Raw genomic sequence first — 12,385 nt, 5'->3', positions numbered from 1 at the left:
TCGATTGCTTCTGACGTATCGACAACACTCGCATGAAAACGTCATTCCGATCAGAGTTATGTCTATAAACATCGACTATTAGGTTTTGCACCGTCGGGGTTAACCTCAATCTGATGACAGTTCAGTGGTACTGTTTACGTGGACTTAGTCGATTTTTTCTTGGGTGGATTTTCTCGATATTTTTTCGGACTGCAGTGAGATGTAAACCACACTTCTGCAATGTCCATGAGCAACATCCTTTCTACGCGCTGTTCCTCGACAATTTTCAAGTTGAAATTCGGAAATTTAAGAATATTTTTTTTCGTAAAAACGACTAAGTGCTTGTAAACAGTACCACTGAACTGTCAAAAAGGTTCAGCCGGCTAACACTGAGTTCATTTGTGACGTCACGCTGCAGAACCTAATGGGGATACACCGAAAGTTCATCGGAGTTCATTCGTATCGAAACTTGTCACTCTATTGACGAGTGCACGGATGGATTTGAGTTCACTCACTCGACAAAAAGTGACACAACAGCGGGGCCCTGTTTACTAAAAATGAACACATATGTGTTCATTTTTAGTAAACAGGGCCCCGCTGTTGTGTCACTTTTTGTTGAGTGAGTGAACTCAAATCCATCCGTGCACTCGTCAATTCGAGTACGGGAATTGGGTGACATATACGACTAGACTCGGTTCACGTCACGCGAGAAGCGGAATAAACACAAAAGTTTTCATTTTGCACACCCATTTAGAACCCCGCGGTGGGAGTCGTTACAACCCATGGGTGGCAAAATGGGTATTAAATCCCGTTTAGCGCTCCGCGGTAGAGAAGCTCTAAGTGAGCTACGTTTTGGAGCTAATGTTTTTGAATACATCTGAACGTACCAACTTGACAAGATTAGGGACACCTAAGTTATTTCAGTTTGAAGCTTTACTTCCATTTATATGAGTGAGGAGCGTGGGGGTATAGTAAGCCCCTCCCCCTCCTCTCTAGCTATGCCTATGAGATTGAGAAATTATTTTTAAATAATTTATGAACATACCAACGCGATAAGAAACTCCGAAGTTAATTCAGTTTGAAACTTTATTTCTATTGATACGAGTGAGTGGGTCGGGGAGAGTGTGAGTGGGGCAGAATTCATTCCAAATTCATCAACATTATATAATATGGTTTTGGAGTTCATAAACGAAAGACGCACTTTTACATTAAATTGGTTTCACTTACGATATTTTCTTCATAACTATAAATCAAGTTCTGCTGGATTACCTGATATTCAACAATGGATGGATTGGCTGAAACGATGAAATTGGCTGGTTCAAGTTCATCATACACAAAGGTTAAACAGTTGCTAAAATGAACAAAGATAGTGGCACCGGTGGTGTAGTGGTAAGCGTGATTATCTCTCACCCAGCAGGCCTCGGTTCAATCCCCGTCGGCGCCACCGGGATGTTCTGAGGCATAACATATCTGATCACGCCTTTCTTCGGAAGGGAAGTAAAGCCGTTGTTCCCCGGTTCATGATTTGATGGGTCGATAGACAGGGTCCAGGTGTGGGAGCTGCCTCCCTGGCGTCGGTAGCATTGGTGCCCAGCACGAAAAACAAGATCGACGGAAAACAAATCAAGGGAAAAAAATTAACAAAGACCACATTAATTGTCCATAGACGAGCTATCCAAGGACCTGCTGGGACTAGTTAAATATAAACGATAGATGATGTTCATTTAAAAGGAGTTGATTGGAGGCTGAAATACGGTTTTAAAACCGTGTAAACTGGTATGAAGCCAACGTTAACGGATCGTAAGATAGTTTATTTTATCGGATTCCTCAAACATTTACTCTATAATTATATTTGTCTCTTTCCGATAAAAGCTAAAACCAATTTCGCTTTTTAAAATATTATTTTAAGAATTTCCAATGTCCAATACTTTTTCTCAAGCTTCGTTATTGCATAAAGGCATTATTTTTTGGTAATTTAGGTTTTAAGCATCTTGAAGATTTTCCCTGGTCCCGGCCCGGGATTTCGAATAATAAAATCTCAAACTGGACTGGAACCTCTATGTATTCAATTATTATTAAGCCGATTGTTTTGTCTGTTTGTCTGAGGGTTTACTTGTTTTTTTTTCGGCAGGCCGATTGTCAATCGTTAGCTATACCTTCCCGTGAGAAGAGTAAAAAAGTGATCAATTATCCCGGTTTAACTCGGGATTGTAAATTAACAGAAATCTCCTTGAAGAAAACAGTCGTATGGTAAAAATATATCAGGGATACATAATTTCTTTCCGTTCTATGAAAGTATGTGAACAGCTGGCCTCGCTTTCCTTATGATATAAAGATAAAAATCTATATTACTCACTCCATTGCTCTGCTCAATCGACATTCGATATGAAAACCAATAATAAAAGAACCTAATATTCACAGTTTTCCGTTATCAATTTAGTGGTAGTACCTATTTGACATTAAGAATATTTCAGCCACAACGGAAATCGGGAGCTTCTTATGATCTGAACATGAAATTAAATGTAATTTAAGCCGGACCATGGTCTCCCAGATGAGTCGGAGCAGATCTATTATTTATGTAGGTAGGTTCGTTCTATATGCTTATTGGAAAATCAATCAAAATCAACAAAGTCCATCAATATGAGATGCTGTGTGAAACAGATGGCATAGTTTTGGTATGAAACAGTTATTTGCACTCAGCTGTCATTTTTACTCGCTACTATCAAAATATTTCTTATTTTGTTTACATTATACACTATTGCTAGAGCATTTCATAATATTAGAAAATAAATTCAATTTGCAAAACTTTTCTTTCCTTAACGTTTAATATACTTAATTCATGATGTGTAAAACTGTTCAACAAATAAAGATAATCTAAAATTTATTCTTCTCTGAATGCAAAGTAAAAAAATAATAATCTAAACCGACTAAATAAACAAAACGAAAGCGAAAGACTTCAATAAAGAGGGAAAACTTACCGATTAAAGTTTGATTTCTGTTTGTGATCAGTTTAATTACCAAAAATAATACCGCAGCCGCCAGATGTCGTGCTGGTGTGTTTATGTAGCAGAAGAAAGTGATGTGAAGTTGATGGAGGTTAGGGGTTGGACAGCTCTACTACATGACGAAAACTTTCTCGATCTTTGGCGAGCGGAATTTATCGTTCGTCTTCGGACATATGATGGTGTCGTTCTCCTGGCGCATCTGATCTATCGCCTGCTGACCGAAGATCTGCCCGTTCGGAAGCATCATCGGGAGGTTGTGTTCGTTCAACGGTTTTCCGGTAATTCTGTAACAAAAAATTGAACGTAGATGTTGAAGAATCATGCAACACAATAAAATCAGCTCTATATCGGACTTACCTGCAAATTAGTCGACTTTGAGCGCAGTGTGAGAATGGTAGATTGTCTGCAATCTCGTTGACATTCTTCTGACAAACGGGGCAGTTCATGTTCTTAGATGTCGTCGAATAACACTGCGGTGTCTTGAGAGCCGAAATTCCTGCCTGAACGGCCACACTCAGCACCGACTGCGATGGCAGCTGGAACAGTCTGTAGTTTTCCAAACGAAAGTGCAGTACCAGATCGTTCCAACGTTGTGGATCGAAGAGGGTTTTGTAAGGTTCAATTTCGGTGCTGACGGGGAACGCCAACAGGGCCATACATTGGCGGATTTCTTTCAACTGTTCGTGTTCGAAAGCAGGGAAATATTTCTGGGCATGTTTGACCGCCATCAGACGTTTGTCTTCCCGAATCAACTCAACGAACTCCTGCACCCTTAGTTGAAATTCGATGTTTGAGTTGATCTTTTTTAGCTTCGACTTGTTATCGTTGCACCACAGGATGCATTTGGCCGTGCTGCGGTTGGCCAGGTCTCGCTCGACCTCGCGGGTGATTTGAAAAATGTCCAAATTGGAGAGATCACGAATTCCACTGCGAATGGCCAACCGTTCGGCCGTGTCGTAGTATCCCAGCCGGAGAAAGTGCTCGACTATCATCCGGTCGAGGCGAATCTTCTTCCACTGGTTGGTAGCTGCAGCCTGCAGTTCCTGGGTTGTGACATCGGTCGGCGGAGTCACATTCTGCTTCAGGTGCTCCAGTCTACGCTTGCAGACCAGTCCGGCCGACAGTTCCTCCGAGATGCTTTCCTCGGCTTTGCGCTTCAGCACTTGTAGACGTTCCACCACACCGCCCAGGAGGCGGGAGATTTCCGAGCCAGCGGTGCCCTCCGAGAGTCCCTTCTCGAGCTCCGAGGCGGCATTCTGTATCTGACTGAGCTCACGATCCAACGTCTTTTGAGCGATGCGGAACTTTTTGTTCAAGATTTCATATGGCACCTGGAAGGAAGAGAATACGAAATGGTATGTATTGGCATTGATAGTCATCTAATCTAACGTTAAAAATATAATTTATAATTTTTATTGTTCTTCACAATGCCAACCGACACTCAGTCTTTGCGTAATTCTGACTAGTCGAGGAAATAATAGTTGGTTGGGTGATTGTTCGCACAACTGGCGCTTTACTTTTCAGACGTATCACCTTCTGTCTGCACTACTGACCTAATCCAACTACTGGCATTTTTTTTTTATACCACTAACTTTAACTGCTGACTATTTATTTCTCACTTTAAAATAGCGTATGACCTGTTTGCTGATCAAACTAATAAAGAACGGCTCATGAAGATGAGGGTATGCTTAACCCCAAGAACGAACCCGACGACGGCTCATTCGGTAGTTTTCGTGTTTTAAATTGCGAGGAGAGTCCTTTATGGACGACCCCTCCTTTTATCGGAAATCGACAATCGCTGAAAGAACCCCTTTGGCGTTTCGCAGCTTGGATGGATTAGAGACTATAAGAACGCGGACTCTTGCATGCAATTGAAGGTTGTTTTCCAATTAGATATTTTTAAGGGTAATATCGGAAATCTGTAATCACGTTACACTCTTCGAAAGGCTTGAAAACAGCAAAACAATCAAGTTTGTCAGGCTACCTAAAACCGAAGACAACAAATCAAGAAGACTGGCAACTCTTCCATTTTCTCATAGGAACGCTATAAGACAGGTACAACCGCGTCATCTGCCGCTCAAAGGTAAACGCTTCGAACGAATTTGATAGCAAAGATTACATCCTAAGAATAAAGGTTTGTGTATTTGCTCATTTTTCTATGCGTTGCTTTCACCTTCACTCAAGCGCAGCGCTATTGTATCTGTCGCTTGTGTTCCGATACTCAGAAAGGCGGGAGGTTTTCACGGGTATAATCAATTTCTTTCAGGTTCGTGTTACAATTCACAGGTAAGTATATTCTTCCCTTTCAGGTATGATCTTCATCACAGGTAAGTAATGCTAGTCCACATACGATTTATTAATCACCAATAGTTTCCTTTTATTTCACTAACTTGGCTTTAAGCTACTAATTAAACTCTTAATTTATTTAACTTCTTATTAGAGTATATAATTCACAATTTTTTATCTTCACTGTAAGTAGTTCCACTATTCCTCGCTTGATGCTAATCTGCTGGTCGGTATAATCAAAAAGAGTCGCCCTGGACGGGTTTCTTAGGTTTTTATATTGACTGAATCATCGGAAGTCATTGATGACACGACGTGATGACACATCATCGGTTTCGGTTCAGTGCAGGATCCAATCTGCCTAGGTGGTGAAATTCGTCGATGTAGCCATGATGCAAAGGACAGGTACGGTGAATTGGCTCCTCACGCATGCTGTGCGAACAGCTTGGATTCTGGCAAAGTTGCCAGTCTTCTTGATATGATGTCTTTGCTAAAACGCAAACGCAGAGACCTTTGGGTATAGTGGTTTGCCTGTCTTCCGGATGCCGCCAGATGGTCGGCTTTCTCATTTCCTCTGATCCCGCAGTGTCCTGGAATCCAGATGAAAGTTGTTCGTTTATGAGCGAGCTTCTGGATAGCCTGGATCCAAGGGTGCTTGGCTGTATCGGACTGAAGAGCTGTTAGTGGCGACAGGTTTGTTGGTAGGCGAGGTGGTGGCTATTAGTATGGCGGCAGCTTCAGCAGAGACAACGCTGCAAGGGTCCGGAAGTCGGTAGAAGGTGCGTAGCTCCGGATCGGATATCCGAATACCTACCCTTCCGCCAGTTCGGGATCCGTCAGTGTATCGTGCTAGGTGATTTGGATACTTGGTTCGTTGTAGTTCGGCCACCGATCTCACTAGTGCGGGGGAGTTGGTTCCCGCCCGGAATCTGTTCTTTAACGCCAAGTCGATAGAAAGTCCGAGTGAGTTCCAACCCCTGGCTCCACACCAGTGGACCCTGGCTACCGGAAGGAGTTCCAGGTCGGCGGCGTCCATCAGGAGGGACACTCCATCACTTGTTCCAGTTGTCTTCTCTGCGAAGCCAACTGCCTTCTTGCAAACGGTAGCAACCACAAATTTGTCAAAGGGTAACCTTCCACAACAAGCTGCAAGCCTGGGGCGGAGGGGATGTGATTCTAATGGCCTGATAGTATACCGGGGGCAGTTGGAAAATCATCCTGTCGGCAGCTAGGCAAGTCAGTTCTATACTGTATGTTAATCTTGAATCGACTACCGCTTTAGCCACGCGCATCCGGACAGCACGGTTGTTCGCTAGATGCCTCCTGGCTAATGTCCGCAGCAAGCCGATTCTTGTTTGGCAATTACCTTTCACTTCGTTGAAATGGTCTCCAAAGTTTAAATGCCGATCCAGGCGTATGCCGAGGACGCGGATAGACTTCTTAAACGGGATGATCCTTTCATCGACGGTGATAGGAGAGCGGAGCACCTGGTGATTGAACGGACAAATGTGGGTATACGCGCATTTCTCCACCGAGAGGTAGAATCCGACGGATTTGGTCCAGCGTAGAACTGCATTCGTGGCCGCGTTTAGTTTTCTGCGAAGGGCCTTCACTGTGGAGCCGACCGCCATCAAGACGATATCGTCTGCATACACGAAGATGTATATTTCTTTGAGTAAGCTGTGGAACACTCCGTTCATCCGTATTAGAAACAACGTGACTGCGATCACCGAACCTTGGGGAACGCCAGTCTCCTCTGGGAATCCTCTCGGAAGTCCTTCGGCTCGCGACCCGAGGTGCCCTGCTTCGGGATCGGGACGACTACGCTGTGTCTCCAGTCTTCTGGAATGGAATTATCCAGCCATTCTCTATTGAGAAGTCTGAGGAGTGTGGTCTTGCATTCCTGTGATAGGTTTTTTTTAGCATATGGTACCCGACGTCATCTGGGCCAGTCGATTTCCCGGTAGCCTTGGAAAGAGCTAGGTCGAGTTCCCGTGGCATGAAAGGACGATTAATCTCCAGCGGTGGTTCATCCTCTGGGATGTAGATGCTGTCCAAAGAGGGCGTCGAAAGGTTTTTTTACACGATGAAAGCGATCATCGTACCCGTCAATGGCCGAGAGAGAGGCAAAATTTCCCCCATAGCGTGGGTGATCTTACCAGGGTCTCTAGTGGTGGTACCATCTACCCGGGTGGCCATTCTGCGGCTTTTCCGTTTGCCACTTAATGCGTTAACCTTACCCCACAGGTCAGTGGCCGTCTGGCCAGCATTAATGCTGTCCAGAAATTGCTCCCAGCAGACAGGATAGTTTGTCGGCACTCGTTGCGTTTTGGTCTGTAGGTGGCCATGGCCGCTTCTTTCGATGGATGGTCCGAAGGTAGCCGCTTAGCAGCCCGAAGAGCCTTCTTTCTGGCTTTAACTGCTGCATTGGTCTCTGGGGACCACCATGGTAGAGACTTAGATCCCGGGTTGGGACTGGTTCGTGAAATTGATGAAAGTGCCGCTTGATGGATGGTGCTAATGAAGTCTTGAATACTGCCCGGTGTTGAATTGGACCATGCGACGTCGACGAATTTCTGAAAAAGGGACGTATTTCCATCGTGGTTTACGTAATGTGTTCTGCGGTCGGTCATCGAGTTGGATTACTAGTGGGTAATGGTCACTGCCCATGGGATCATCCTCAGCATTCCAGAGGAGCCTGCTGACAACGCTAACGCTTGATACGTCTACAGAGGATTCCCTCTGTCCGCTGGTGAAAGTGATGGACCCGTCGTTATGAACGACGAGATCCGAGGCTTCTGCAACTTCCATAAGTGTAGAGCCTCTGGAGTTGGTTCTCGGGCTTCCCTATGCTGGATGATAGCCGTTCATATCCCTAAGTACTAGAATGGGTGGTTCGAGGTCTTGAAGCAGATCGCTTGGAAGGATGGAAGGTAAGCGGAAACAACTGAAATCGGAAATGGGTGTTCGAGTCTGACCGCCATGATTGGGAGGTCTCTGTCTAGATGTATGGTCGAAAACGGTGTTGGTGTCAGGACCCCGATTCCCGCTGAGTCTCCTCCGGACACTTTCCAAACCACACCGGAGCAGTAACAGAGAGATTCTACTAAATGTGGCCAAAGCCACCGTAAACAGTAGATTATTCTAAGGGATCGAACTGTTCTGCCTTTCCAACGACTCTCTTACCACACGACTAGCCCCAACGTATAACCAGGCAATCAGAATCGTCGCAGGACTTCTGCCTTCAACACCGGCTGAATCGGCATGCGTCGAACTCGGTGTACTACCGTTTCAATACCAAGTCGCCGAAACGCTGAGCTCCAGAACGACCAGCTACTTGGAAAAGACCACCGGGAACCAAGAGGTTTTTCTCCTCAGGGAGGGGAACAGAGCTCTCGGAAGCTTGGTCCATCAGGAGCTCCCACCCGTGTCCAGGGTACACTGGAACGGAGCCAGAGGATGGACAGAACCAACCATACGCGTTGTCCTTTCAATTTCCAAGCGCTTCAAGGCAGGTAACAACTCCCGTGACATGCAGGCCCACGTAGCGGAGCTGCTGAGAACTAAATTTTCAACACCGTTACACGGACGGCTCTAAGGCCGTGGGGAAGGTCGGATTCGGAGTAGCGGATGTATCCAATAGTTACTTCTTTCGACTACCCGATCAGTGCTTCGTCTTCTCGGCGGAGGCTGCGGCCATCCACTTCACCACCACGACACCCGCCAATAAACCCATATGTGTCCTAACAGACTCCGCCAGCGTTTTATACGCCTTGAATTCAGCAACAGTCCGGACGTAAAAAAAAATGGGTGAAAGCATCCCTCCGAGACACCTGGGCCCGGGAGTGGTTCGCAAAAAGGGGACCGTTCCTGAGAAAAATAAAGGGCGACACCTCCAATTAACATGACATGTTTTAAGAAACCTTGGGAAAGCGCTGCGGTTCACCACGGTTTTTTGAGGCATTGTTCGTTTAAATAGTTCTAATTTCTTCGACATTGAACAAACATCGGATTCATGAATAAAATATTAAGCGGCGCCGGTGGTGTAGTGGTAAGCGTGATTACCTCTCACTCCAGCAGGCCTGGGGTCAATCCCAGTCGGCGCCGCCGGGATGTTCTGAGGCATAACATCTCTGATCACGCCTTCCTTCGGAAGGGAAGTAAAGCCGTTGGTCCCCGGTTCATGAGACATTACGGAATGACATTACGAGCCGATGGGAACAACAAGTCTTATCCCGGCTTCGATCCGGACACATCCGAGTGACCCACAACATGGGTAGCGCTACCTCTTTTCGAAAGTTTTGCGATTCCTGCAACACGATTATGACAGTCGTACACCTGATTGTTAAATGTCCCTGCTTCCATAACATCCGGTTCCTCTAGGGAATACCAAACAGCATACGTAACGCCCTCTTTAACGACCCGTCCATGGAAGCAGCCCTAATAGTTTTCCTAAAAGATGATGGACTGTTCTATACAATATAATCAATTGAATATATACAAAATGACCACGCCTCGAACATGGACACCACTGGAATAAGCCTGGATATCACATGACGATTGAGGATTTAGTAGTTAGTGTCATCTTGTGTTCTCCCAAGTTGTTAGCTGACCCCCATGTTTGTCTTTTTCATCAGAGTGTCGCTTAGTTCGAGATCAACAGCACATTGCTCTCCAAACCTTGTGTTCACAATCCCTACCCTGCCATCCATTTGTTACAATTTGTTACCCCTAAGCCGCGAGTAATCGCCCCCCACTTTACTAACGTTAGTTTTAAGTAATTTTGTAATCTAAACAATGAATATCGGCTCCGCAAACGCATTATAAAAAAAATCACATGACGATTACCTGACTGCCTTTGACAACGACCACCGCCATTCACACCATGATCCGCCAACCACGCTAAGAACCAAAACAGGGACTATAATGAACTCTGTTAAAAAAACACTCTGTACTAAGGGGACTCCCTTCTGGAGCCCCACCAACCCCTAGGAGAACCCCTTCTAGGTTCTCAAAAATTCCAATTATGTAATTAGGGAAGCCCCCTTCTGGGGCTCCCGGAGATGAACCAGCCTGCGGCTGAAAATCTCCTAATTAAAGAGAGAAAAAAAAAAGAAAGAATGGTAATAGATTGAAAATTAAACCTGTGATTAAAAATATGTCGAATAATAGCAATTAGGCCAAATGTCCTTTATGCAAAATGTTCATTATGTCAAACGTACCAGCCCCTATTTCACATGTTGCTCTAAACACTCGCAATTCACCACACAATCGCAATGGAGAACACACCCCACCCCACCCCATCCAATGTACAAAAACAGGCAAAAATCAAAGAATAAACTTCTCAACGCTGATGTCATCTCTTATAAACATTGTAAGCTCTGTCGCACGCTATCCTTCCAATAGCTGTACTGCGAGAAAGAGAGTATAATATAATTGGTTGATTGCGATGCAGGCTAGTTTGATTACCTGCCGAACAGCTGACACTGATGAACTTGCTCAGCCATCACTTATAAGTACATATAGGCTATAATGAGTTTCAGTTGATACACATCATCGCTCTTGGTCAACTAAATCACACATTTTCATACACGTTGACATGCTTTGCGATTCCTGAGCTAAGGATTTGAACAGTAAAGTATATAGATGATTGAAGTTTTATTGTTCAAGTAAAATATGTTGCATGGAACAGAACAAGCAACTGCTCGGATAAGTAGTACGATCGAAGAAGGGACAATCAATAGAACACATAAATGTGCATGTAACTACTTATGTAACATATAGACACTAAGACGACGATGGTCATTGCACAGTAGAGGCGAAAACGAAAAAAAAAAACCTGCTATCATTGAACTTATTTATGTATTTCCAGTGTGCGTCTGGCTTTGGCTCGATCTTTGTATATGCTCAGGCTCCGGGCATCAGGCATCGCGATGCTGGTGAATGTAGGTACTTAATAATAGAAATACATGCTAGCACAATGTAGAAAATACAAACAAAATAAAACCAGAACAGAACTCAGACGGAGGACCGAAGCAGTAGAAAGAGGAATGAACGATACAAGACATAGGTACAGAAAATTCGACGACGATGTTTCTCCATTTTGATAAACATCTGGAAGGGAATTCGGCTCGTAGGAGTGAACTAAGAACGTGACCTAAGTTTAGGACTAAGGAAGATGCAAAATGCTTTTACAAGGCCAATCAAAGATTTTAAATCATCTGCACATAAAAAGTGCTTTCTAACAAGTGAAGTAAATTTCCAACAATATGTAATTATTAGATCATAATATCAAATACTAGATCGGGAGTGAATATTTTCTAAAATGCAAAAAAAAAACAAAATCTAAGCAACTCGATCAATCGCAAGAAACGAGTCAGATGGAAACCATTTTATACAGAATAAAATTTGCCATTAGTCCCATCATCCCTTCTTCCATGTTTACGACGCAAATTCAGAGGCACTTGCTTGCGAGAAAACTATTCACCCTTGAAATCCAGATTATTTTGCCAACTTGCCTGCACTACAAATCGATCAACAAAAGAGACCTCCACCACCCTCCTTGTAGCACTTACCTTCAAAGTGGGGTGCTCCATGGCCTTTATTTCAGCCATTTGAAAAAGTGCAAGAGCAATTCCGTCCGTCCGTGCCGTCGTCGTTTGCAGTCGTCGCCCCAAAATAAAAGCGAAATCCTTCGGCCGTAGTGACCAGCTGCGGTTGCTGCTACGTTTTTTTTATCACTTCTCTAGCTTCAACTTTCACCCGATACCGTACGGAAACGCATCCAATGCAACACTAATCGGTTCCCGATTGCTTCCAGTGCAAAATCCACTTCCAAAAATATATTCAACTACGCGAAAAAACGCAAAAAGATTGATATCCACAATCACCACTGCTGGACGAGATTGTGTGTCGTCTCTAAAATCGAATCGGAGTAATATTTTTCTGCTCCTTTCGCTGCTCTGTGATGATGATGATTGCCACAACAACAAAACGTTTCGTACTCTTTCGCGCAGTATGCTGCTGGCAAATGGAAGAACGAGACAACCCGTTTGATGCCTTGCTTATTTCGCGAGCTTTTCAGTTTTGACAGTAAGACGTTTTTTTTTTGTTTACTC

The 12,385-nt window shown here is 44.3% G+C and overlaps 1 protein-coding gene across 1 annotated transcript; it reads right to left on the bottom strand.

Annotated features, from left to right (window-relative positions):
- Window positions 1–2,296: 2,296 nt before the first annotated feature.
- On the bottom strand, window positions 2,297–12,191 carry Kaz (Katazuke). Its single transcript, XM_065239767.1, has 3 exons — window positions 11,843–12,191; window positions 3,342–4,315; window positions 2,297–3,268 (listed from the first exon to the last, which is right to left on the bottom strand). Exons 1-3 carry the CDS (start codon window positions 11,879–11,881, stop codon window positions 3,097–3,099), a joined length of 1,185 nt encoding a protein of 394 aa, XP_065095839.1. The 5' UTR covers window positions 11,882–12,191; the 3' UTR covers window positions 2,297–3,096.
- Window positions 12,192–12,385: the final 194 nt, after the last annotated feature.

The sequence above is a fragment of the Ochlerotatus camptorhynchus genome, unplaced genomic scaffold (genome assembly GCF_037179485.1).
Source record: "Ochlerotatus camptorhynchus isolate MF236.1 unplaced genomic scaffold, CSIRO-AGI_Acam_v1.1 ptg000062l, whole genome shotgun sequence".
NCBI classification, from domain to species: Eukaryota; Metazoa; Arthropoda; class Insecta; order Diptera; family Culicidae; genus Ochlerotatus; species Ochlerotatus camptorhynchus.
The sequence above is the reverse complement of the archived record's forward strand: the minus strand, read 5'-3'. Positions and strand labels throughout refer to the sequence as shown.

Coding starts and splice junctions, on each gene's coding strand:
- Kaz (XM_065239767.1), bottom strand. CDS start 11,881: ATGGCTGAAATAAAGGCCATGGAGCACCCCACTTTGAAG. Junction 4,316..11,842: donor TGGAGCACCCCACTTTGAAG/GTAAGTGCTACA, acceptor TCTTCCTTCCAG/GTGCCATATGAAATCTTGAA. Junction 3,269..3,341: donor CAAAGTCGACTAATTTGCAG/GTAAGTCCGATA, acceptor TTTTTGTTACAG/AATTACCGGAAAACCGTTGA.